Source organism: Berghia stephanieae, chromosome 7, assembly GCF_034508935.2.
Source record: "Berghia stephanieae isolate SIO BIC M18660-M18661 chromosome 7, UCSD_Bste_1.3, whole genome shotgun sequence".
Classification (NCBI taxonomy): Eukaryota; Metazoa; Mollusca; class Gastropoda; order Nudibranchia; family Aeolidiidae; genus Berghia; species Berghia stephanieae.
In genome coordinates, this window is record NC_088366.1 from 12,188,205 (window position 1) to 12,216,024 (window position 27,820).

Consider the following 27,820-nt stretch of genomic DNA (forward strand, 5'->3'; position numbering starts at 1 on the left):
ATAGTCGCCATTTTAGCTCTTATGAAGGTGTTGGTGTCTGATCTCCATAGATTCAGTACCGGTTTATCAACATCTTTACAGGAGTTTTGCAAGGTCTGTTCACTTTAGCTAAGATTAGATGCAGTAAAGTTTATTTAGATATGTATTAAACGTTACGCATTATATTTGTTTACCAGATACAAAGGTGGGCGTGTTCAATATATGTTTATAATGCGAATGTGAAGAGTTGGGTCAAGTGATTCATGTTTGTTATTGTTTTTTTTTGTTTGTCTTTTTAATTGATAGATATTGACACATCCATTTTATTTAGTACCCTTACGCTTTTTGACCTTTCATTACGATAATTTTCACAAAGTAAAGTGAACACATTTATAAGTGTTCTATATGTTCATTCAGTACCAGGCTGTTGATCAATTAATTCCTTGCACTGAATTTTATTACAATCATATTTTTAAAAAGTTAAAAAAGAATAGAATATTCAACTTCAACGGCCCCTCACTGAACACAACACTGTATTTTCTGTTCAGAATGGTGGTGTTGTCGAATGGCTTGAAGTTGAATGAGAGAGAGAGTGTTAGTTGGAGAAGGAAAGAAAAGGAGGGATGATGATGATCTAAACATTTTGTGTGACTCTAAACTCTAATTATCCAAATTGAGTTTGAGCTTTTGTTGACTTTGAACGTTTCAAATTTTCCTTCAACTTCAACAAGTCTGAAACGACAAGATTTTGTTTTGTATTGTTTTTGTTACCACAATCCATCCATGAAAATTTCCCAGTCCCCACCTCTTCAACTTGATCATTCGTTCACATCTTGAAATCTATCGATCAGCTTATCTTATCTGTTACTGTTACTGTTACTGACTGTAATTAGAATTATAGTTCCTTCCCCTTTTATTGTTTTATTTACAATTTACAGTAATTTATACTATAAATTATAGTTAAATATATTTTATAAAGGTTCCATGAATTCTCTCTCTCTCTCTCTCTCTCTCTCTCTCTCTCTCTCTCTCTCTCTCTCTCTCTCTCTCTCTCTCTCTCTCTCTCTCTCTCTCTCTCTCTCTCTCTCTCTCGCTCTCTCTCTCTCTCGCCGGTGCTCGTTGCTCATGACTCGTGTATCTCAGTGCTCCTGCAAATAATAGAAGTTACCATCAATAAAATACCACACTACTACAACCACCACCACATCATCATTACTACCACTACCACAACAACCTCCACATCATTATCAAGACTATACCAACCACCACCACCTTTACATCATCATCCTCCTCCTCGTCATCATCCACTACCACAACTACCTCCACATCGTTATCAATACTATAGTAACAACCACCACCATTACATCATCATCATAATCCTTATCGTCATCATCACTACCACCACCACTACAATCACCACCACCATCACTACACAACAAAAGACAATTTGTCATCGTCAACAAAATGCAAAATAATAATAATTAAAAATAAAATATAATAATAATAATGTAGTTTATTTATATTTAACACCAAACGATAGAGTAATTCCTATAGATGAAAATAAAACATAAATCATTCAAATCCCTCCATAAACAAAAAGTCATGGAACTTTATCTGAGACCCATTCCTTAAAAGTAAAAAAAACTGGGACACAGCCACCAGGCCATTTATCAGCTCACTGCTGGAGTGCCAAATGGACGTTTACCAAAGTACCTACTTCTACTTCTACGTAGGGGAAGAGCAAAAATGTTTGTAAACGGTTTAGAGGATGCAAGTAAAAGCTCATTCATAGCCCCTTATAATGTGACCTTAGCAAAGTTGAAGATATTACAGTGATATAGCGAATTGGTTGTATACTTTTTCACTTACAATGTTTGACCGATATTTATCATATAGTCCATATTCATCGTTGAGAAAGTGAAAATCGAGGTTAGTTGTTGGGAGCAAAGCGATGTTTCACTGTACTACAAAAAAAAGAGTGAAATGAACTCATGTGAACTTGTCTAGTGGTGGATCACATCAACAGTACTGGATACAGATTTATTTTGAAGTCCAAATTCGCCAAACTCAGATTTGTTCCTCCAGATTCAGAATTATTTCACTATAAATTGAGTCATTGAGAGGGTAAACAGGAGAATTTTATCTTTGCAAGAAGTGGATAGGTGGCAAAACTGAATGACACTACATCAAGAAATTCCCACGCTTAAATTTAAATATATAGTTCAGAGAGCAATCAATTCTTTATTTGGGAAAGATTTATTCTTTTATTTGTTTGTTTATTGTTATTCCCCCCTGGTTATTTGTGATCCAAAGCTTATTTAACAGGTACTCTATTTCTAATGGAATGCTTGTTAATACTGTATATACTGTTTTTGCTTGAACAAGAGGGCTTCCTGAAACTAAAATATACCAAGTATAAAGTAAAATGGCTCTTTCAAGGGCCATGACAGGCAGATTATTGAACCCTTTTTGAAGCCAGCAACAGGTTTAAGCTTCTTCTTCTTCGTTCCTCTGATGGACATCTATGGCTGCAGTCCGATATCTGCTATGAAGTCTGTGGTCCGCTTTAGGTCCTCAGCCTCACCATAGAGCTTTGTGTTGAGTGTTGTAGGGGTGACCCAGTGGTTCGAACGTTGCACGTTGTATAATGGGCAATCCATAAGCACATGTAAAGTGGTTTCATGGTCGGTTCCACATGGGCAATAAGGGGTTGTTCCAATACCTAGCTTTGTAAACATATGTCCTCTTAGTCTATTGTGTCCTGTTCGGAGGCGGAATAGAGTGACTTGGCTACTTCGCTGAATGGCATGGATTGGATCCTGCTTGTTGTGTTCTAGGTGTGTGTCATTCCTTTCTTTGTCTATTTTTAGCTTTATTATTTTCTTTTGCTGATGGTAAGTGATTGACGACTTCGGTTGTTCCTTCTGGGCTCCTTCTTTGGCCAGTTGATCGGCAATTTCATTTCCATATATACCTACATGACTTGGAATCCACTGCAGCACAATTTTTCCTGTTTTATCAGATAAGCCCTCAAGGGCCTCCACAGTGTGTGCGGCTTCAGAGTCCTGGTAATTTTCAATAGACCGGAGAGCATCATCAGAGTCTGTCAAGTAAACCACATTTTTCCCGTATATTCTGTGATCTCTGGATAGTTCTTTTGTTGCATTGAGGATGGCTTTTTCTTCAGTTTTAGTACTTGTGCACATTGAACCCACTGATACAGATATTTTTGTTTCTGTTTTATCTGTCCAGTGTATGAGTGCACCAGCACCTCCATTCATGAGGGGGCCGGAAACTGAGCCATCTGTATAAACTCTTATCCAGTTGGTCATTGGGTATTTTTTATCGATCATCTTTAGGGTTTGAGCATTGTCATTATTGCTTCGAATGTTTTTCTTGTTGATGGTTATGGATTTTTGTTTCTTTTTCCACGGTGGTGGTTTGAGATTTGGGACATTGATTTGGGCAATATCTTCCTTTGGTGTCACTTTATATTCGCTCTCTAGTTTTTGTCCCAAGGCGATGAAGTTTTCCCTTTTGAGTCGATTCTCTTTCTTTTCCATTGTACTTGGATGCAGTGGTTGGGATTCCATGAATTTTATCTTTGAGAATTGTGTCACTATTTTTAAATTTCGTTGTTCTTTGAGAGGTTTTATTCCTGTGTGGGTTTCCATCTTGTGAATTGGTGTTGTTTTCATTGCTCCAGTGATCACGCGTAGGCATTGGTTTTGGATTTTTTCAACCTTTTGAAATTGAGCCTGTGAGCACGTTCCCCATGCCGATATGGCATAGTCTATTGCAGGTCTTACATATCCAAGATATGTCTTCTTCAGGACGTTTGAGTTTGCTCCCCATTGCGTTCCAGCAAGTTTTCGGAGAAGCTGCATTCTCTTGTACCCTTTCTGTTGACTTTCATCTATTTGATGTTTCCAAGTGAGTCGAGGGTCAAATTTCACTCCTAGATACTTAGGCATAAGGTCTTCTCTCAGAATCTTTCCATCTAAAGTTAATCGCATAGATTGCTTTTTGGTTGATAAGCTGAATGTTGTGTATGTGGTTTTATCAGCATTTACTCTCATACCCCAGTCTTTTGTCCATTTGCTCAAAGCATCAAGAGTCATCTGTATCCTGGCCTTTGCAGTACCAATATTTCTTTCAGTGCATATCAGTGCAAGGTCATCTGCATACATAGCTGCTTTTACTCCTCTGCATTTGGTTTCGCAGATGTCATTGATAAAAACGACAAAGAGGGTTGGTGAGAGAACCCCGCCTTGTGGTACTCCATTTGTCATGTTCGTTAGCTTGCTTTTAGAGTTTTGAGATTGGACTCTTGCTTTTCGATTTGTGAGGTAATCTTTAATCCATGCAAACATGTTGTGTGAAACGTTGGCTTTCTTAAGTTTGAGAAGTAGTCCTTTTGTCCAGACTTTGTCAAATGCCTTTTCCATATCCACCCAAACTGTGACTGTGTGTTTTTTTTCTTGGTAACCATTTTCGATCAGCTGCGAGATGTATGTTATCTGGTCCTCTGTGCAGCGTAATTGTCTGAAACCAGCCTGTTCATCTGATATCAACTTATTGCTTTCTAAATACCATTGGAGACGGCGATTAACAATTCTCTCCATCAGTTTACCCAAGCAGCTTGTCAAACTTATTGGCCGGTAGCTTTCGGTTTTATTTTTTGGCTTGCCATCCTTCTTAATTGGTATCATGGTTGCCTGTTTCCATTTGAGTGGAAGTTTACCCTGTTTCCAACTTGCATTGAACAGTTGTTTCATTTTCCTCTTTGTGAGGGTTCCTAGGTGTTTCAACATGTCATTAGTAACATCATCTGGACCTGGTGATTTGTTCGTTTTTAGAGATTTCAAGGCAATTTCTACTTCTTCTTTTTTAATCGAACTGAACATGACATCATCTGTGGATTCTTTGGGTGTATCCTTGTGTTTTCTCAATTCTTTGTGGACTTCTCGTTTTCGTTCTTTTCTAATCTGTATACTCCCAACACTTGAGTACTGCTTCATAAAACAGTTTGCTGCTTGTTTTTTGTTGAGAATCCTCCCCTGATCATCTTCTACTGATGGTGCAGCATATCTGTTTTCTTGTCCACTTAGAGCTTTGGTTAGGTTCCATAATTTTCTTCCGTCTCTGTCGTAGTCAAGTTGTCTGGTTTTTTCATGCCATGCTTCCTGTTTTGCTTTTATTGTTTCTTTCCTGAGAGTTTTTTCAGCCTCTTTGTAAATTTCCATATTCTCATCATTTGGCTCTCTCTCTGCTTTTTTTCTGTGTTCAGTGACTTGGCTGTTGAGACTTCCTAATTTTTCAGTCCATCCTGGACAGTAGTCCTTTCTTGATCCTCTGGGGATTGATTCTTTTGCAGCTTTCATGATTGATTTTGTGAAAGCTTTGGCTGATTTTTCTACATTCCTTGTTTTACAGTTTATCTCTTTTGTATAACTATCAGTCAACTTTGAAAACAGAGTCCAGTCTGCTTTTTTATAATTCCATCTCGGAGGTGGTGCCTTTCTGTCTTTTGCATGTTCTTCAGTTATTTCAACCAGAATGGGACGATGATCACTTCCTGCCAGTTGTTCCTTTATCTGTTTACTGACTTTTCCGGTGAGATCTTCAGATATGAGAGTTAGGTCTGGGGTTGATGTTGTCTTCCATGCTCTTGAGAAGTATGTATCTGGGTCATCTTCATTTCTGACAATTTGAAGCTTACTGTCTGTAAGCCAATTTTCAAGGGTTTCACCTTTTCTGTCTAAGTCATTGTATCCCCAGCTTGGGGAGTGGCTATTGAAGTCTCCCACAACAATGAACTGTTCTTCTTCACTTCTTATGTTTTCAATTGGCAGATTCTCTGATGGTGGGCTGTAACAGTTATATATTGTGTATTGCAATTTGTTTTTGGTAATTTTTACAGCTAATATTTCAACAGATTCATCTGTCGTTATTTCATTTGTCGCTATGTCATTTCTGACGAAGATGATTACTCCACCTTTGTTCCGTTCTTTTCTGTCTTTCCTAAAATGTTGATATCCCCTTATTGAACACCTAATGTTTTCTGTGAGGTGTGTCTCCTGTATGCAGGCAATATCTATCTTCTCATCCTGAAGAAACTTGGAGAGGGCAGTCTTTTTATGTTGTATCCCTTCTGCATTCCATTGTAGCAATTTGATAGTTCCAGTAGTCCGTAACCTTGCATCTCCTACCCTGGTTCCACAGTAGGAGGGCAAGGTACCACCAGATCGCTTGGGTGAACCCTGTTTATCAGGGCTCGACGCTAGGTCCGTCCGGCGGGAATCCCCAGACTTCGCGCCATATCGTCCGACAGTTTTGTTGTCCATCATTGTGAGGAGGATGCGTGTCACATTAATTTTTGGGTTGGTTTCCTCTCCAGACTATTTGCGCCTTTCGGCTCTGCGACTCCGACTTCAGCGGTTCTTTATTCTCTGGATGTGATTCCATAGCCTTTCGTCTTCCCAGATCCACAAGGCAGTGGTGGTTTGAAGTTGGAGTTTTCCTTCTCCTAGACAGACTGCTTTCCAAGGCTATGAGCTCTGTCCACCCATTAATGGTGTCTAGGCTGGGAGTCCAGGAGGGTATCTTTGTAGAGTGACAGTTTCCCTTCACCCCACCAGCGTCATGGGGCTAGCACAGCTTATTGCGTGAACTAGGGCAATCTGGCCACGGCGGTTGATTCCTCCCTTCATCCGTCACCTCAGACACATAGAAACTCGTGTCATCAGCCGGTTAGAAAGTTCCTTTCGGAATACTCCAACCGTTGCCCAGGAGGCGGGCGGGGAAGAATGCCCCTACGTGGACCCTGACACGAGCTGGAATGGGTTGCGGATCAGTACTGATCAAAATAATCCAATCCTGCCTCACAGGTTTAAGCTAATAGAAATACAAGGGAAAATTTTTGGTTCATTCCTATTAAGAGTAAAATTATTGCAGTATAAGGCTTACTAAAAGCGTTAATATTTATTTTTTTGGGTTAAAATTTGGTCGTTTTGACAAAGAGTACACTGTGTATGAATTCTTGAGTTAAAAATGTTTTGATTTCTCCTATTAAAAAATAATCGCAATAAATGCCCTAACTATATAATGATTATTTTCATAATTTTTATTATATCACAGAATTGATACTGAACATCAGAAGAGTTGAATGATATAAAAAGTCACAAATCAAAATGAACGTTTTAAAGGTAAGTAATCAGTTTTCTTCTCCATTTTTAGTGACACACCTTTATATATTGTGAACATATGTTATTTACCTTCTATGTAGAGCTGTGAATTGCATCTTTAGAGCTTGAACTACTGAAAAAAGTATATATTAATGTTTTGTCACTCAGACCCACTGTGTAAAATGAAATATATGTTTGAATAAAATGACAGCTCTCTTTGGTCTTCTATTTCAAGTTCTTCTGTGGTTTAATACCTTTTTTTTTCTAACTGAAGCTGGCTGTGTTGGTTGAACTAAATTAATTATTCCTTTATTGTTTTTCAGGCAGTAAGCATGCCTGCTCCCAAAAGACTGAGGGATTTGATACGTGAAATTCGTTCCTCAAGAACAGCTGCCGACGAGAGATCTGTCGTCAACAAAGAATGTGCCTCTATCAGGGATTCCTTCAGAGATCAAGATAACACATATCGATGTCGGAATGTTGCCAAGCTTTTGTACATCCACATGTTGGGTTATCCAGCACATTTTGGTCAGGTAGGATTTGATTCAAACACACTGATGATTTAGTTACTTTGACTTTAAAGGGAAAAATTGGTCTAGCCAAATGAAATAAAGGAACAAGTCGCCTAGTTGTGTTTAAAATTTTATTTTCCATCCATCCATCCAACGTGGATCAGCGGTACAGTCTTTGCTTCGTACCCGAAAGGTGTCGAGTTCGATCACTCGCTGCTGCGCAGTGTGACCTTGAGCAAGTCACCCCGCCCTAGCTCAATTTGTGGCGCTGCATTGCAGCTAGCGCCTGGATTATTCCAGTCTTCCCCTGGAATAGACCCTAGAGACAAATTTCCCCTTTGGGATGAATAAAGTGAATTTTTTTTTTTTTTAATTTTATTTTATTTACAGGGTGTCCTTAAGGTATGGGCACGTGGTAATGATACATAATTCGTCTACAATTGGGATTGAATTGAATTATATTTTCACAACTCGTGACCTCTTTTTCAGTGAAGAAAAGTATCTCTCAGCCTAGTCTCCACAATTTTTGGCCTGAATGAATAGATAAAAATAGATAGTGAAGTACATGTACCTAGACATTGTGTACATCTTGTAGTTGAGAGAGAAACCGACCTAAGAGAATTCTTGGATTGTCGGATTATTATATCTTTTTTTTTTTTCTTTTTCATCTGAAACAGCTGGAATGTATGAAACTGGTTGCCTCTCCACGGTTCACTGACAAGCGGATAGGATACCTTGGAGCTATGCTGCTGCTAGATGAGAGACAAGATGTACATCTGCTCATCACCAACTCCTTGAAAAAGTATGATTTTTTTTTGCTCTCTATGTGGCCCAACTAACCAGTCTGGTATATGTTTGGGTTTACTTTTAGTGCTTGTTATGACATTTGATCAATGAATATATGAGCGAATAAGAATAAGTGATAAATAGAGGAACAGACCAAAGGGAAATATTTTTTTAAATATCTAGAAACTTCTGGACAGTAATAGATAGCCCTTAAACCAAAGTAAGGACTTTTGGCCTACAGAAGTGTGATTTAAAGGACTTTAACTGCTCAAAATGTAGTGTGAACACTGAGGTTGGTGATTCTTTTTTCAAAAGAAAAAAAAAATCCCCAATTTTAAAATAAATTTAGTCAAGTTGCTGGGAGCTGCAGTTCTAATAAAGCAAACTACACTGATCAACCATATGATAGGGCATGGTTATTTTGTTGATTACCCCAGCTTGATATATGGATGATATGCGTATCAATATGTTTTATTACTTTTAAAAGTCTCATTAGGTTTAGATGTGTTAAATTTAATACCACACTTCATTTAAAATTCATCTCATTTTTATATTTTTTGTTGTTTTTCTTCAGTGATTTGAGTCATCAGACTCAGTACATTCAGAGTTTGGCTCTTTGCACCCTTGGTGCCATTTGTTCCTCTGAAATGAGTAGAGATTTGGCTGGGGAGGTGGAAAAGATGATCAAATCCTCTAATGCTTACATCAAGAAGAAGGTCAGTATAAAGATTTATTCCTGTCATGGCGTTAACCCAAAAATTTACTTGATTTTTGTGTCATGTTCTAGAAATGAAACTTTTTGTGATTTCCAACTGAATCAAGCTGTTATACAATTCAGGGTTGCCCTTTTTTGGACTAAAGCCGGAACATCAGCTTCTAGAAATCTTCCGACAGACCTATTGTTGAGTTGATTTTTATGATAAGACAAATTGATTGTTTAAAGGCAACGCTTAGGGGAAGCCAGAGGGAGATGTATTCTTTTCTATGATTTAAAGGTGATCTTTCTGTATGCAATGAGTTAGATTAATTGTAATCGTATCAAATATATGGCATCAATTGTTTTTTTATCATATGAAGCACTTTGAAACAATTCAATTGAGGTAAGATACAATATAAATAATTAGAAAATTATTACACTTTCCTGTCTTTTCTTGAATCACTAAAAGGAGATAGGACTTGATATGCTAACTGTGGAGTGCATGTGATCAAATAAAATGTTTAAAATGTCATCAACATATTAGTTTGAGGGTTCAATGTTAATACCAGCATAAGGAATTAGTAAGTATAGTCTTGTAACAAAAGCTTTGTTTTTTTTTTTTAGGAGTAGAAATTTCAATTGTGATTAAAATATATTAATGATATAATTTTTAAAGTTTACATGAATTTATAACCTGCATTAAAAAAAAAAAAAAGAATTATATCTTTAATCATTTCTTTTTTCTTTCCAGGCAATCTTATGCGCTTTTGGAATAATCCGCAAAGTGCCAGACCTAATGGAAATGTACATTCCTGCCACAAGATCTCTATTGAATGAGAAAAACCATGGTATGTGATTAAACAACATTCAGAAAGTAAAAGTGATTGCATTCAAACTCAGATGGCTTTTATTGTTTAAATGATTTAATGGTTTATATTCATGTAAAAGGATGGCCACTTGTCAAAAAAAAAAATAGGAATGAAAAATTCTGCCCCGGGTAGTCCTGAAATTTCTTAGTTGATTAAAAAAAGTATAATCTTTTTTTCATATGTCCCAGGTAGTCCTGAAATTTCTTAGTTGATTAAAAAAGTATAAAATTTTTTTGTATTTTATTTTTCAATATTCCCTATTTTTATTCTGGACAACAATGTTATTTAATAAAGTTGTATATGTGAGGAAAATATGCAAGATGTATTTATATCTCTAAATCGATTTTTAATAAGGAGAGAGAAAACAAATTATGCAAATAAGATTCAGGATAGATTAATGCCTTTCCTGACTACCCATTCCCCTTCTCACAAAAGACATGTACATCTAAGATCTATTTTTACAAACCAGCCTTTTTCTCTTAGTTTAATGAAGTTTATACTTTGGTTTCATAGAAGAAAAATTCTTCTCATGTTAGTCTGTATTTCATAGCAATTTAAGAGTCTAAATGCCGTTTACTTTGACAATATTTTGTTTAGTTAATCATTAATACCCTTATACATACTTTTCTAGGTGTACTTTTGACTGCCGTGTGCTTGATTACAGAAATGAGTGAGAAAAGCCCAGATACCCTGCATCATTTCAGAAAGGTAATTATTATATTAATTTGAAAAATGTTATAGCAGGCTTCAAGAGATATTGGAAATGTATGACTGGATATGAAATTCAGTTACACAGTCTTTCTAGATTAGTAAACCTTATAAGTCACCAGAGAGTTTACAAAGAAAGCCTCTCTCTTCTTTTCTTGTGTGTTGATTTAGATTGAACTGTTTAGCATATAATGACATAGTGCAACTTCCAGTGTATATGACATGTTTAATTTATTTTTTATTAATTTGCAGCTTGTACCTCAGTTAGTAAGGATCTTGAAGAACCTCATAATGGCTGGCTACTCTCCAGAACATGATGTGTCCGGTGTCAGCGATCCTTTTCTGCAGGTACTTTTTTAAAAGTGGTTTCCTTTTTTCCATTATATATATATATATATATATATATATATATATATATATATATATATATATATATATTATATATATTATATATATATATATATATATATTTTTTTTTATTTTTTTTTTCAATGGCATTCTGTGTAATAGGGGGTCCCAATGGCTCAGTTGGCAGAGCACTGACTTCGCACTCAAAGGGAGTGAGGTCTATCTCAAGTGAGTTGAGATTTGTTTTCCTGACTCCTTGTCCTCCACCCAGCAATCATTTGGTAACTGGGTCGTTAGATCTTGCAGAATGTACTTTGAGAGACTAACATCCTATCTAAACTACTCATTTTACATCTGAGTACGGTGAGAGAATGTGAGTAAAGAGTTTTCCTTGCGCTGAACAAGGCTCGAGCCCAGGACCTTCAGATCCGAAAGCGATTGTCATACCACTAGTCCACATAGCAGCACAGAAATTAATTCATCATCATCTTAGCAAAATAATTTTTGAAAATCTTATGTTTTAGATGATAGAATATGAAATTATTTTTCTTTCTGAAATGCCTTATTTTTTGTCTCTTCAACAGGTCAAGATATTGCGATTACTTCGTATTCTGGGCAGAGGGGATGCTGAAGCAAGTGAGACGATGAATGATATTCTTGCTCAGGTAACATATATTGAAGAATCTTACTTTATTTGAGTGTTTTTGGGAGAGAATTTATGCCTGAAATGCTGGTGAATGCTCTGATCTCAAGCTACTCCATCGGATCTGTGCTACGATGTATTCCTAGGCATTGTGGTATGCCAGATAATGACAGGGGCAGACTGTATTCCAAGAAAGCTGCTCACCAACATCAACCAAATCCACAAGACATCCTTTCAGATGTTGAAACAGATGATAACGGAAAATTACAAAGTTTCTTGGGCTTAATCTAAGGGCAAGGAAAAATACATGCAGACCTTTTTGAACACATGAAAAAAAAATAATCTAAACAACATTTTAAACAGACCCCTTCAAGCTATTAAATTAAACCCATAATGCAATATTTCATGGCAATTTCTATTTATGTCTCGTTTCCTTTTTGATGTCTTGCTGATTCTCAAATCCCTCGTGTGATTTAAAAAATAAGAAATGTTTTCTTTTTTTCTTTACCTATATAATAATAACTTTCTCTCCTACCAGGTGGCAACCAACACAGATACAAGCAAGAATGTGGGTCATGCTATCCTGTATGAAATTGTTCTCACTATCATGGGAATCAAGTCAGAAGCTGGTTTGAGAGTATGTCTTTATTGATTTTATTTATTTTAAAATACATATGTGCCGTTTTACCATATTAAAAATATAAATCTGTCTTCTTCATTAAATTCTTAACTGTCTTTTCCCTTGAATGAAGTTTCACCCATTTTTATTGTTGTCATTTAAACTTTTCTCTTGTTTATTAGACATTTAGATAATGGTTTTCGCAATATATTTTAATGACAACTTATGGCAAAGCTTATGAAATAAAATGTAAATTTTTGTTTCAGGTTCTGGCGGTAAATATTCTCGGAAGATTTCTTCTAAATAATGATAAAAACATCAGGTATGCTTTTGCACTTAATTGGAAGAAAATGTGCATTGATTTGATTTTTTAAATATATATCAATAAAACGACCTTTCCACTAATTCATTTATTAAAAATTGATCAACCAGGTTCTAAACAAGTTATGGTTGTAAAATATGGAGTAGAATATTTGCTGGGCATCAAACCCAAGATCTGTGTAATCAGACGCATTCTTATTTACACTACACCATTCGCTTGCATTTAAAGAATAATCACTAATTTAGCGTAAAAATAACAACCATCAAGATTAGGATTAATTTTACATTTTAGAGAGATGGAGAAATAAATGTTTCTTATGGATTGAAATATGTCCACAGGTATGTTGCCTTGAATACACTGTTGCATGTTGTGAGTGCCGACTACAATGCAGTACAGCGACACAGAACAACCATTGTTGATTGTTTGAAGGATCCTGACATCTCCATCAGAAGGTAAACCCCCCAAAATAAAAAATAGAAATTTTAAAAAAGGTTAACAAAACAAAAACAAAACATAAAAACATTCCCTTATTCTCTGGGTGGGGGTTCTTGACCCCCCATAGTGGGCAGGGAGGTACATACTATGTCTTCTATCCCCTTATATCTGTTTTCCAACATGCTTTCTGTCTTTGTCTTGGAATGAGATTACTTGGTTTTGTCTTGGCCCTGGCTGGGAGGGAAACAGTCAAATGCATAGCTATTGTTTGGGAGATGATATTTTTTTTCCTTGTAAATCATCTCTCTGTTATATTTTATTATATTTGGTATTTTGAATGTATAATATAAGCGTTTGAGTGTACCAGCCTTATAGGTGATCTCAAACTAAGTACAGTGGTGGTGTGCTCTTGGAATCTACATATGATCCCTATTTGTTCACAGTTCCCCTTTGTCTTACTTTCTCTTGGGTGCTTTAATTGTAATTCTAGAACTTTTTACTATCCCATTTTCCTCCTTTTTACTGGCGCTGATATAACATAAATGTGTTGCAAGCACCGTAAAACCCTTAAAAACAACAAAACATTCCCTTATTCTGATATATTTGGGGAATTGTGACAAAAATTAATCCTATTTCCATCATATTGGGATAGATAGAGCCCCTATCTGTTGTCCTTTTCTCCTCTGACTTCATGTTCTTGTCTTGGAGTGAAGTAACATGGTTCAGGCACCAACTCCAGACCTCTCAGTGAGAAATGAGTTTGAGTGTGTTTTGTCTTTTAATGATAATTTTTCATCCATTTATCATTTCTGTGAATGACAAGTGTATTAATGTTTGGAAGTGTGTACTTTTTGGTAAAGATCCTGTGACTGCTGTCTGTGTGAAACTTAGTGGGGCTATGTGGTCTTGTGGTATGACACTCGCTTTCGGATCGGAAGGTCCTGGGTTTGAGCCTTGCTCGGCGCATAGTTGAGTCCTTGGAAAAGACTCTTTACTCACATTCTCTCACCGTACATGGTGTAAAATGAGTACCTGGCTGTCGGAAAAATTGTAACATCGCCTAACAGGCGTCATGTCTCGTTCTACATGTTACGTGTTGCTGTTGGTCAGGGATCCCTTATAAAGCGCTTTGAGCACATTTAGTGGATATTGCGCTATATAAAAGCTCTAATTTTTAAAACTTTGGTTGGCTTAGACTGGGTTCAGTGATAGGCTACCAATTGGATCTATTTGCAACCATTTTCCTTGATCTTTCTTTTGTCTCATATGCCTGTTATCCAAGAATGATGACATTACAAATTTATATAACCATCCTTTCTTTTCCGAGTTGATGAAATTATTTTTAGTGTTGAAGTGCCATTAAACTTTTTTCTTTTGTTTATTCCTCATCCTCCAGACGTGCCATTGAATTATCATTTGCCTTGATCAACCATCAGAACGTGAGAGGTATGATGAAAGAGCTGCTCAATTTCCTGGAAAACTGCGACCCAGAGTTCAAGTCTGACTGTTGTTCAAATATTGTGTCGTCATCTGCAAAGTAAGTAAAAAAATAAACTAGAGCTTTTATATAACGCAATATCCACTAAATGTGCTCAAAGCGCTTTACAAAGGGTCCCTGACCAACAGTAGCACGTTACATGTAGAACGCAACATGACGCCTGTTGTTGGCGATATTACAATTATTTTGACAGAGACAACGCTGTTGACGGCCAGGTACTCATTTACACCTGAGTACGGTGAGAGAATGAGAGTAAAGAGTCTTTTCCAAGGACTCAACTATGCACAGAGCGAGGCTCGAACCCAGGACCTTACGATCCGAAAGCAAGTGTCATACCACAAGACCACATAGCCGTTCCGTGGTACATATTGGAATTTCAATGCTAATTTTGATTGAATGTTTCAGTTCATTGCATAAATTCCAATGAGAATTGACATCTTCCTGAATAGATTTCATTTAATATAGTTATGTTGCTCATCGGGGTATTTCATTAATTGTTTTGTTATAAATCATTTTCTCTCTCTCTTTAGGTATGCCCCAAGTAAGCGCTGGCATATAGACACCGTTTTCAAAGTACTGACAATGGTAAATATTGTGTTCTTTTTTTTTTCCTTTTAAAAAAATTCTTTTTTTTTAAACCCTAAGATTTCTTTGATAATTTAGAAGATTGTAGCCCTTGATTACAGCACAATGCGTAAATATTGACATCGAAGGCCCAATTTTTTGTTTGTTCGATGAGTGCCTTTGTCTGGTATTTCTGTGGTGCTTTTAACATTAGATCTACAACTTTTCCCCTATCATCTTCCATTTTACTGATGGTAAAATGAAAGAATAGTGTTGCAAGCATCATAAAACCCATAAAAACAAAACTAACCCTGTCAACAACAAAAAACTGATTTTCTGGGTGGGGTTCCGGACCTCCCATAACGGGCAGGCTTACTGTGTCTTCTATCCCGCTATATCTGTTTTCCAACTTGTTTTCTGTCTTTGTCTTGGAATGAGATTACTTGGTTTTGTTCTGGCCCTGGCCGGATCTCTGGCTGAGAGGGAAACAGTCAAATGTATAGTTTTGGGAGATATTTTTTTTCCCTTGTAAATCATTTCTCTGTTTTTCACTGTATTATGTTTTGTTTACATATTATATATGATTTGTAAACTTTTGAGTGTATTCCTCTTAGTGGGGACCAGTGCTTGTGTCTGGATGAGACTTTTAGGTGATCTCAAATTTAGTACTTTGATAGTGTGCTCTTGGAATCTACATCTGTTTCCTATTTGAACCAATTCTCCTTTGTCTTACCTTTTCTTGGGTGGTTTAATTGTAATTCTAGAACTTTTTACTAACCCATTTTCTTCCTTTTTACTGGCGCTGATATGACCTTTATGTGTTGCAAGTGCAAAACAAACTGTCAACAACAAAAAACGATTTTTCTCATATGGTCTTTTTTATTTCACGATTTTCCTTTTTTTCTTTTTTTGTTTTTAAATCACAGGCTGGTAATTACATCAAAGGAGAGGTAGTGACGGTGGTCATCCAGCTAGTATCTCAGACCTCCTCACTCCACGCCTATTCTGTGCAGCAGCTGTACCGAGCCTTACGCAATGACCTCACACAACAGCCATTAGCCCAGGTGGCTGCGTGGTGTATCGGAGAGTATGGAGAGCAACTGAACTCTTCTAATGTGGAAGACGAAGAACCGTTGCAGGTGAGATATATAGTCTCATACTTATAGGGAATAAGATTAGTGGAAGAGTAGCGTCCCTTGATTGGACGTCACCCATAGTCTGTGACGTCATCGGCGGAAAAGTTATTAGAGAGAAAACGTCATGTTGGTTGTGCGCATGCGTCGCTCGTCCTCGCGCGAGGACGAGAGACCATGCGCACAACCAACATGACGTTCTCTCTCTAATAACTTTTCCACTGGTGACGTCCAATCAAGGGACGCTATTCTTCCGCTAATCTCATTCCCTATTGTTTGAAATGAGCTTCCTTAATTGTTTAGGAAAAAATAATGATAAGGCGTTGAATTGTAAACTTCAATTTTTTAGACGAAGACAGATACTGTGGACGTTTCGGGTTTCCCCTTTATAAACAGAACACGATGAATGAAACATTAAGGATGAATGAGATATGTGTGAATGGCGTAGTCTTACTGAAAATTATATCACAATACAAGGCGACAAATCACCATAAGAAGCAGAAAAGTGAGTTGTTAGTAATGCTCAAGAAAATGAATGATACCGTCTCTTGAACTATTAAATACAACTTACTATTCATTCATTGTATTTGGTCACCGTCTTAAATTGCTATGTAATTTTTTTTATCAGTGTCAGGCAAAGGCTACAGTTTGAATCTCATTCATTTATGTATGTTCCTTGGGGAAGATTTTGTTCAATTTGGTGAGATGGGTTTATTTCTGTTGATATGGTATATGTAGACTTAATGGATTATCTTATCTTTATTCCTGTTTAGACATGTCTCGGAACTGCATCCAATTTCAAAGGGAATTTGAACTTAACAGTTACCTTAATGCCACTTAATAAGAGAAAACTTGCGCTCTTATAAATTTTGATCAATTAGGATTTTAGTTGAAAAGATGGATGAAAGTTTGAAAGGTATTTCTACTAATGAAAGAGAGGCTTCATATGGGAACAATACTGACAATGGATGTTTCGGGTACAAAGCCTTCATCAGCACGACAATAAACAAATTAACGTGGAAAACAAACAAAATAAAATGCAATATAACTTGTATCGTCTGTACTCAATGGTGGTTGGAGTATGAATGAAACGTTAACGTGGCGTGGGTAGTGGGTAGGGAGTCCCAGGGGTGCGATCGGGATGATAAAAGAGGTCAGCGTGTGAAGGTTTAGGAACTTACTAGAAAATAAGGGAAGATCTATTACTTTTTCTTTTTTTCTTTATAAAAGGTGTCAGAAGATGAGGTGATAAGTCTGTTAGAGAAGCTGCTAGCTCACAATGTATCTAGTTTAATAACCAAGGAGTATGCAATCACTGCCCTCATGAAGCTATCCTCAAGATTTACATCAAGTGCGCCGTAAGTACATTTATTTATTACATTTTGATTTCTGCTGAAAATTCACCTAGAACAATGTAATTTTTCTTCTTTTTTATCTCTCTCTTTTTTTTTTTTGTTTTGTTACTATGAGTTATCTATTTAAGTGTTAGCCGAGCAGGGGCCTCAGTGTTTTGGGTGTTCAGTATTTATTGCATGGTCTGTGGTATGGCACATGCTTTCGAATAGGAAGGTCCTGGGTTTGAGTCCCGCTCTGAGCAGCGCATAGTTGAGTCCTTGGTAAAGGCTCTTTACTCGCATTTCCTCACAGTACTCGAGTGTAAAATGAATATCTGGCCATTAACAATGTTGTCTTTATCGGAAAAAAAAAATTGCAATATCGCCTAACGGGCATCATGTCTTGTCCTAAATGTTAAGTGTTGCTGTTGGCTAATGCTCCCCTGTAAAGTGCTTTTGAGCGTGTTTAGTGGATATTGCGCTATGTAAAAGCTCGTTTTACAGTGAATTATGAGTTTAGGGCTCATTTGATATTTTTTTTCATCTATTTACTTGTCCAATAAGTTTGTGAATGGAGAAGAATGAATAAATAAACAAGTCTCATTAACTCTCTCGAGCTCATACGCATGAAAAATCGGGTCCTTCCGGGTCACAGTGCAATGCCTTATCCACTTCGTTTATTACGAACAAATTTGTTCGATTTTCAATGAGGGTGAACTTGAGAGAGTTAAGCACATTGTTCAAGGAACTTTCACTGTTTTTGTTTTTGTTTTACCAGGAGGTTGAAATCAATAATAAGCCAGTATGGATGCCACACGAACACAGAGTTACAGCAGAGATCTGTAGAATACTCAAGTTTGTTCATCGGTTTTGACCACATGAGGTTAGTATTTCATATATTTCATTATTAGACACGGTTGCCAATTTTCCGTTTATTTACGAAATTCAGTATAGATAGTATGCGCTTGGCTAAGAAGCTCATAACATTGCCATGCGGAAGTATAACCGACCAACACACAAAACTGTGTGTATCCATGAACGTTTATAGTCGGGTTAATACAGATCAGTGAGCATTACTCATAAACGTGGATGGCAAAAAACAATAACAAAGACCCGATTGATGTCATCTTCGAACTATCTATACTATAAACCCTCAGTATATTTTCCAATCACCTGCTAAACGGGAAAAAAAGTATGTACTTAAATGTCTTTTTACTGGAGTTCACTGTTCAGAAAGAGGTCGTTCAATGCGTTTGCGGAAAAGTTCAGTCAATTTTTGCCCCCTGAATTGGCAACCCTCAATAGAGTACATCTGATTTTAAGGGCTGGCCTTGGTTATCGACATCAGGCTTGCCAAGCAAGATGATTTCTTGTATTTTGATACGCTGGGAGTTCCAAAATATGATTAGATGATATTGTTGACTAAAATATATGAAAAATGCAGAAAGTCGGGATTTGTAACAAAAAGGGGGGGGGGGGGGGGGGGATGGTAAAAGTGGAATAGTTTGAAGGTAATAAATTATTGTCTCCACTTAGATGAGAACTTGAGTAGTCAGACAGATGTTTGTCATTGGAATCGCAGGATTTTTCCCCACCATCTTGATAAAGTCTCCATAACTTCAGTCTATATATATAATTTTTTTAAAATTACCTCTTGGCCCCTTAGTTTCAACCAGCCATCTAACAATAAGATTTAATGGAAAATGCTTGGCGATAAGACTATTATCCCCTCTAAATTTTAGTTTAGTAGTTGTTGCTATTTTATTTTCGTTATTTAAAATTTGGGAATAAATGAGCTTTTCATAATTTAAAAATACATTTTTGGGTGAAGTTCTGGCACTGAAGTGACCTATGTCACAAGCTCAGTAAAAACCCTTAAAGTATTTTTTTGAACTATTTATTTGTTGCTCCAATAGATCTGCTTTGCTGGAGCACATGCCTTTGATTGAGTCACATCCTCACAGTTTGGATGAAAACTTCAGCGAAGAACAAGAAGTCAATCTACTCACGGGTGCTGTAACCAAATCGGATTCTTTCGGTGCAAAGTCACCCCAACAAGCTGCGGAAGTGGTAAGATCTTGTTATTGCAGTAGATACTTAACTGATTAGATTGAGTTTCCTTATTTCTGCAACTGGGTGGGGTTCCCTACCTCCACAGTGGGCAGGGACTTACCGTGTCTTCTATCCCCTTATATCTGTTTTACAACATGCTTTCTGTCTTTGTCTTGTATGAGATTGCTTGGTTTTGTCCCGACCTTGGCTGGGAGGGAAACAGTCAAATGCACAGTTATTGTTTTAGGAGATGATATTTTTTTCCTTGTAAATCATCTCTCTGTTTTGTATTATTATATTTGTTATTTTTAATGTATAATGAAATGTAAGCATTTGAGTGTATTCCTCTTTGTTGGATCTTGTGCTTGTGTCTGGGTGAGACTTATAGGTGATATCAGACTAAGTACATTGATGGTATGCTCTTGGAATCTACATCTGATCCCTATTTGTTCCCAATTTCCCTTTGTCTTACTCTCTCTTGGGTGCTTTAATTGTAATTCTAGAACTTTCGACAACTTTCGACTATCCCATTTTCTTCCTTTTTACTGGCACTGATAAAAAAAAAAAACAAAAAAAACTTGAGCTTTTATATAGCACAATATCCACTAAACGTGCTCAAAGCGCTTTACAGGGGGTCCCTGGCCAACAGCAACACGTAACATTTAGAACGGGACATGACGCCTGTTAGGCGATATTACACATTTTTGTTTGGACAAAGACAACGCTGTTAACGGCCAGGTACTCGTTTTACACCTGAGTACGGTGAGAGAATGTGAGTAAAGAGCCTTCTCCAAGGACTCAACTATGCGCCAAACGCGAGGCTCGAACCCATGAACTTCCGACTTCCGATCCGAAAGCGAGTGTCATACCACTAGACCACATAGCCTATATGTGTTGCAAGTGGCGTAAAAGCCTTAAAGACAAACATTATTTCTGAAGATGAATGGATGCTTTTTGTTACACGGAAAGTCGGATCTTTTTGATGGTGTTGTTGATTTTTATAATTATAGGGGTTAGGAGGGAATTGTGAACATTAGATTTCAATCCCAAGTTTTAACGATTATTATTTAATTTTCATTGATAATTGCTAACATGGTAAGAATCTTTATTGGGTTTCATGTCAATGGACTGATATATATATATATATAATATATATATATATATATTATATATATTTTATATATATATATATATATATATATATACATATATATATATGCACACACACACACTCAATTTTTTAAAATGTATAATATTTATTGATTTTTCCCCTCAGAATGGTGATGTTTTGGGCATTTTATCAAATGGAACAGCTCCATCCGATGGTGGGAAACCTGGAGGTGGTGCAGTCGACCTTTTAGATCTACTAGGAGACTTGTCGGGAGATGTGCCTCCAGCAATAGACAATGCAAACCCAGGTATTGATTTGTTCGTATTGGTTTTTATTTGCTGTTTATTCAGGTTTTATTGTTTAAAATTGCTTGGAAATAGATTTTGCTCAAAGATAATATGAGAAAGTTTAGACAAGATGTGCACAAAAAATGATAATAGCACATATGTATGAAGAGTGAGAACCAACTCATGTATATTTACCTTAAATAACAAAAATAAATGAAAATATAAGTCAATGCTGAAGGTTTTCCTTGGATCCGCAGAAATCCGTGATTTTTTAATCAGAGGAGGAATTTCCTCTTTTTTAAAAAGTTATATTTCCCTCGATCAAATGTATTGGCAGTGAGAGATTTGATGTGTGGTGGAACAAATAGGTGCAGTTTCCCACTCTCTAGAAGTTAGCTAGAGTATCAATGATAGTTTATCATCTCAATTGCTCTAAAAATGTGCGGGGAGGGGGGGTTGAAAGCTGTAAAGATAATGGGGCTTAAAGGCAATCCTTCAAAATTTTCCTCCCTTTTCAGTTTTAGGCACCATCAGCACTGATTAGTTTTATGATTTTTCATCAAATAAAACACCATTTGCTTTCAATTCTATGTCAAAGTGTTTCTTATATTCTTAATTTTAATCACAAGCTTCAGAGAATCACGAATCCTTTAAATTGATTTATACAATATCTTTTTTATCCAATCCACCACATTTGATAGTTTGATTTGAATGGATTTGGAATTCAGATTAACTCGTTGTTGATTCTATAGAATGGTGGCTCAAGACAGTTCTGCGACATTGCATTTTAATCGTTTCTTAATTATTTCATTTCCCAGCAGTAACACCTGTAACCAACAACTTGCTGGATGGGATGTTAGGACCAAGTCCCGCAGCTGTCAATAATATGGTCAATGGAGTAGGATGTAAGAACTCTCAATTAATCAACTTTATTTCATTTCTTTTTAAAAAGGAAAGGAATTATTTTAATTGATATATGTGTCAGTGCACGACATAATCAGTCGGGAAGGTGAAAATTGAGGATTTAGATATTTTTTTCATTTTCTGAAAGAATATGCTCCCCAAAACATTTTAATCTTTATTTGAAGTAAATCAGGTGATTTTTCATGAAGTTATGGTCAGATGTATGGGAAAGGTATCCAGCAACTTTTGTCAAATTTCATACTTTTTCAACTTGACTAGCTGTAAAAAATATTTAGAAGTGAAATTAAGATTTGATATTTCCCGAAGATGTATAAAAAGGGTTCATTTAGATCATTTGTGACAAGAACACATTTTTGATAAAAATTGTCCTTCTAACTAAACTTGGCAATATCTCAGTTCAGACCTTTTCACCATCCGACTGATTATGTCATTCACTGTAACATATTCCATTACCTTGTATTTGAAGAAGCTGGGTGGGGTTCCCAACCTCCCATAGTGGGCAAGGGGGTATGTACTGTATGTTTTCCAATTGCTTTCTGTCTTTGTCTTAGAATGAGATTACTAAGTTTTGTCTAGACTCTGGCCGGAGTCCTTGGCTGGGAGGGAAACGAATGTATATTTATAGTTTTGGGAGATGATATTTTTTTCCTTTATGTACTGTTTTTTTTGTTTTGTTTTTTTAACGATTTGTTAAAATTTGAGTGTATTCAATGGGAAAGTTTCTTATCTGAATTTATGTGGTCTTGTGGTATGACAATCACCTTGTTTTGGTGTTGGTTATGGACCCTTTTAAAGCGCTTTCAGCATGTTTAGTGGATATTGCACTGTATAAATGCCCAAATATGTCTCAAATGATTAAAGCCACTTTTTGAGTTTTTAATATATTTTTTTCATTCTCCACAGCCTTACCAACAGTTACAGCATTTAATAAGAACAATTTGTTAATTGAGTTTACCTGCCAGCGAAGCAACAATGACCCTACCAGTACTGTGATTACCATGAAGGCCACCAACTCTTCCCCATTCCCTATGACAGATTTCGTCTTTCAGGCCGCTGTGCCAAAGGTTAGTCCTACATTTTGCTTTTATTTTATTTATTTTTATTAGGAAAATTGTTTTGTATACTGTTCTGCCACTTATTAATGAAGAGATGGGGAATCCCCGTCTTTGCTTTTATTTTATTAGGAATTGGTTTTGTAGACTGTTCTACCACTTATTAATGAAGGGATGGGGAATTCCCATCTTTTGGGTTTGGGGGGGTTGGTCTTAAATTAATTAAATTCTTTTTTTTTAAAAAAGATGATTAAGTGATGTTTACATGTGAAGAATGACTAAGTAATAGTCTTTTAAGTGTTGTTTATGGCATATTTCTCTTGGACTTCGGTGTAAAAGACTGGCAGATCTTATTCTCTTATTATTTTTATTGAAGCTGATTAGAATGATTGGTTTTTGTGCGCTTGGCTTTTGAGGTAAAAAGTCCTGACTCTTTCAAGTTTGTCCCGTTTTACTGGCAGTGTGGGTTGGCAGCTCTGTTTCTAGCATAAGTCCTGTGGCGATGACAGCCAAAATAACTTGCAAATCTGAATGTTTACATTACCATAGTTGTGTCACTATCAAGGGATTCTGTTTAATAGTTGATGCCAATTTTGAGTAAATTATTCAATGGGCGCCCAGACAATGACATACTTAGCTGAAGTAATGACGAAAATAAATAAACAACATCGAACTCTCAAAAAAAAAAGCACACTACGGATAAATATAGACTGACAAAATGGAGGACATAGAAACAAATGTATCTGCAAAAAATACGTCAGTGACCTAAGTTATTTATATTTATATATGATAGAATTTAAAGAGATTATCTTATGATTGATACGTTTATTTATAGTGAGGCTATTTTTTTTTAGCAAGTGAACCATTAAACGGTTGTCTTATTCATTAAAAAATTTTTTCCATCCCAGTCATTCCAATTGAGTCTCCAGTCCCCCTCAGGTAATGTGATTCCCCCAGTCAACGCTGGTAGCATTGGTCAAGTCATACAGCTCAACAATCCACAGAAAGTAGGTGCACCCCCCTCTCTCTCTCTCTCTCTCTCTCTCTCGTTCTCTCTCTCTCTCTCTCTCTCTCTCTCTCTCGCTCTCTCTCTATCTCTCTCTCTCTCACTCCCCAATGCTCCCCTTGCCTATATATATATATATATATATATATATATATATATATATATATATATATATATATATATATATATATATATATATATATATCTTCATAAATCGCATCGTTAGAGTGATGTATAGATTTTAAAAATTTGTTTGTTAGTGGTGAAAAGGAAAATCCAACCAAACTTATCGAAGAAGGCATAGGTTCTTACTAATTACAGTTGAAAATATCAAAGTAATAAATTATGGAGCAGGCACTGGTGTAAGATAAAGATCTTAAAAGCTGTGAATGAAACATATATGAAAAAAGTAATACTTAAAGCATCCCAAAACAACTGCTGTCTCAGCAGGCTGATTTTTAAAATTATTTTTTTCTAGTATTTTTCTTTCTGCTTTATCTGGCAGTTTCTGCCACTCCTTTTCAGATCATTGAATTACAGTTGTTGGATTTCCCCCCTTGCTAGTATCAGAAATAGCAAGTAATATTTGTGATATCCATGCTGTTCCCAATTTTTTTTGACTGAAATCTAATTTATAAATAGCTTGCATTTTCATCTTCTGCTATTTTAATTTGAAAATAAGAAAGGGTTGTTATGTCGTTAATGATGTTGTTTAAAATTTGACTTTTTCTGTTTTTGTTTGTTTCTTTTATGTTTGTTTGTAACTTTGTTTAATCTTGTCCCGTTTCAGCAATCCATCCGAATGCGCCTCAAAATCAGCTATTCCCATAATGGTACTCCAGTCAACGAGATGGGAGAAGTCAGCACATTCCCTTCACAACTCTGGCAATAACCTATCATCAATACCTAAGACACACTCTCTCACACACACACACAAATCAAGCACTTCTCATACACTCCTCATTTCATCCATCCCATCCATGAAATTAAAATTATTGTTATTATTATAATGATGATGATGATTATTATTATTATGATGATGATGGTGGTATTTAAAGTGAGATTTTTTGTTTGTTTACATAATCATTTGCCTGTAACTATAGCATACCCATTTTACCTCCACTCACTCGTCATTTGTTGCCAGTTGTCAGGATTGATGAGTACAGGATGTTCCTTCATTATAATTTTTTTTAAAGTCATTTTTATGTTAGCAACTCTGTTGGATGGAATGGGTTGTGTCGAGAGGTCTTGTGGTTTGATCGTATTTAAAAGCTCACTCAACTCCTCTCCTCCCCTTCCTCTCTCTCTCTTTTTCTCTCTCTTTCTCTCTCTCTCTCTCTCTCTCTCTCTCTCTCTCTCTCTCTCTCTCTCTCTCTCTCTCTCTCTCTCTCTCTCTCTCTCTCTCTCTCCCCTCACAGCTCCTATTGCATTTCCGCATATTATATTATGACTCTAATATTACTCAAAATGGGAACAATAACTATAATATACTAAATGAAGGCCATCCTTTATGCATCATTCCTGTGGGTACTGAATTTCATGAGCAAGTTGTTTGCGTTTTGGTGAAAAATGCCACCGTTGGTCTTCGTAATGATGATTATGGACCATGCACCACATACACTAGTTACCCATTTATCCTATATCAGTTGGGAGGGGGGGGGGGGGGGGGTTATTTTTTTTAATAACGAGAATAATTTAAGTAAAGAGGATTGGCTTAACTTCAAGTCCTGTTTTGGGTTTCTTTTGTTCGTTTTTAAAATTATATTTTTTTATTGCATTTATTTATTTATCACTTCTGCACATTTATCCTTTGCTCTAATAATTTTACCAGAATTTATTTCATTATCTTCTGATAATGGATTATTTATTACAATTTTTCAATCAAAATCAAGGATGATTATGTTCATTTCTGATTGGGTAAGGAAAATATGTGCAAAAATGGCCATACTGTTGAAGTGTCTAATCGCATCCTCGAACCTTTAGCACTCCTCAGCACTCCTCTACACCACAGTGACAAACAGGATCGTCGGGACTGAATGTCACTTTTTGCTTCATCTAAGATCTTGTTGAATGAAAGGCGACTTTACTAATATCACCCAGCAAGAACAAAAGAATAAACACTTTTATTTTCCTCTTTTCATCGAAGCTTCACTGTATCAATCGTACCATGTTCTCAAATTTGTTGTTCAATTCCAATATTTTCAATTCGTATTGAAGTCCAGAGAGTTAAGTTGATCTCATCCTCATTCCTTTAGCCCACCCAAGCAAGCAATTTTACAAATCAATGAGTATCTCGTGATTTGGACATGTATTCAAATGGGACAAGTGATGTATGGTGCAAACTAGTGTCTAAATCTGAATAGAGAAGGTGGCATTGAAAATAAAATGTATATAACACAAATGGTACGGTTTGACGTTTGAAAAAGTAAAAAAAACATAGTTATGAAGTTTAATGTCAGCTCTAGTTAAAAAACAGCAGAGACACAAACAATGTAGAATTTTCAGGTTTTACCAACAATGAATTTGACATATGATCAGATTTCGATATCATGTTCATCGTTCACTCATACTGACTGTGTTAGACAAGGGACAAAACCCCAAAAGGTCTACAACTACAAACAGTCTTTGTTGTGTTGACTGAAGTTGACATTATTTTCATCTTTTTCTTTTACTTTATTGAAAACGTGTAGTAAAAATGACGGAGGATGTGTTTTTGTCGTGAAATGGGAATTCGATTGTGTTGTATTTATCAAGTGTGGTCGATTCTGTGATTATAGCCATTGGCGAAAACAATAAGTGGATTGAAACGGTTTCAATCTCGTCCATTAATTCTATGCTGTACATATTGTTTTATTGGCATTAAGTAAGATATTATAGTTGCCGAGAAAAGTTGGTTTGACTGATAAGGAGAGGCTGAGGCACCTTATAAAGGGTGAGATAAATATGGGTTTCTATGTGAATAGTTTCTATAAATTAGGGGCTCATGGCATCATTAGATTAGGCAATGGACGTTTGGGTATCCTAAAATGTTTTGTTTATGCCAAATAGGCTAACAATGACCGTGAGAACGCTTCCCTTTCAATATACTCTCTTGTTTATAGCCAGGATTGTCAAATATGTAGTCATAATGACACCAATATTTAATTATTTTTTTTTTTCATACATCTGTACGTAAGCACCTTTATTTCATTGAGTTTTAAATTATATTTTTTTAACTATCATTTTATTTATAGCAAAGCTATATGATTGAAATTTATATGAAGTAAGATTTTTGTATTGTATAATAGCCTATTACGTATTTATCAAGTTAATTTGTTTGAAGACAAATATTTTTTTTTCAAAAGTGAATTAAATGTTTAAATTACATTCTACTTGTGAAGTGAAAAACAAACAAACAAACAAACAAACCATTATCAAAATGAAAAGAAAGCAGCTTACTGTTTGGTGGTTTGAGAAAAGATGATTTTGAAAAAAATGATTTTTTTGTTCTCAATTGATTACATTTGTGATGAATCAGTTCCTCCTAATTAAATACAAGATTTTTAGAATATCTTTATTTGGGTCAAAATTGCAAACATTTATCTTATATTCTTATAACTAAAAGCTGAGAATATCGTATTTAAAGTTTCTATCTGTATTTCCTTATGTCAGCTACATTTTTTTTTTAAAAAAGGAAAATATTTCTAGACATTTTTTGGCATGGAATGTAGAGATATTTTTTGTCATTTTCCCGAAATCAGTGTGTGCAACTTTT

The 27,820-nt window shown here is 35.9% G+C and overlaps 1 protein-coding gene across 2 annotated transcripts; it reads left to right on the forward strand.

The window, feature by feature from the left end:
* Positions 1 to 27,779, forward strand: LOC144976687 (AP-1 complex subunit gamma-1-like). 2 transcript variants are annotated; one of them, XM_078921025.1, is made up of 23 exons: positions 1 to 93; positions 7,120 to 7,187; positions 7,490 to 7,699; positions 8,356 to 8,480; positions 9,039 to 9,180; positions 9,913 to 10,009; positions 10,662 to 10,738; positions 10,991 to 11,086; positions 11,671 to 11,751; positions 12,268 to 12,366; positions 12,615 to 12,670; positions 13,009 to 13,122; positions 14,502 to 14,642; positions 15,134 to 15,188; positions 16,094 to 16,306; positions 17,531 to 17,658; positions 18,413 to 18,517; positions 19,551 to 19,704; positions 20,963 to 21,104; positions 21,903 to 21,989; positions 22,912 to 23,072; positions 23,969 to 24,067; positions 24,857 to 27,779. In XM_078921025.1, exons 2-23 carry the CDS (start codon positions 7,173 to 7,175, stop codon positions 24,956 to 24,958), a joined length of 2,499 nt encoding a protein of 832 aa, XP_078777151.1. In that variant the 5' UTR covers positions 1 to 93; positions 7,120 to 7,172; the 3' UTR covers positions 24,959 to 27,779. The 2 variants fall into 2 exon arrangements, with proteins under 2 accessions (XP_078777151.1, XP_078777152.1); XM_078921026.1 differs by having other exon boundaries at positions 21,906 to 21,989; positions 24,857 to 27,541.
* The last annotated feature ends 41 nt before the right edge of the window (positions 27,780 to 27,820 follow it).

What these genes read in the sequence shown, in the direction of transcription:
- LOC144976687 (XM_078921025.1), top strand. An exon ending in ATCACCAACTCCTTGAAAAA is followed by an intron (nt 8,481 to 9,038) that starts GTATGATTTTTT and finishes GTTTTTCTTCAG; the next exon opens with TGATTTGAGTCATCAGACTC. An exon ending in CCCAACAAGCTGCGGAAGTG is followed by an intron (nt 19,705 to 20,962) that starts GTAAGATCTTGT and finishes TTTTCCCCTCAG; the next exon opens with AATGGTGATGTTTTGGGCAT.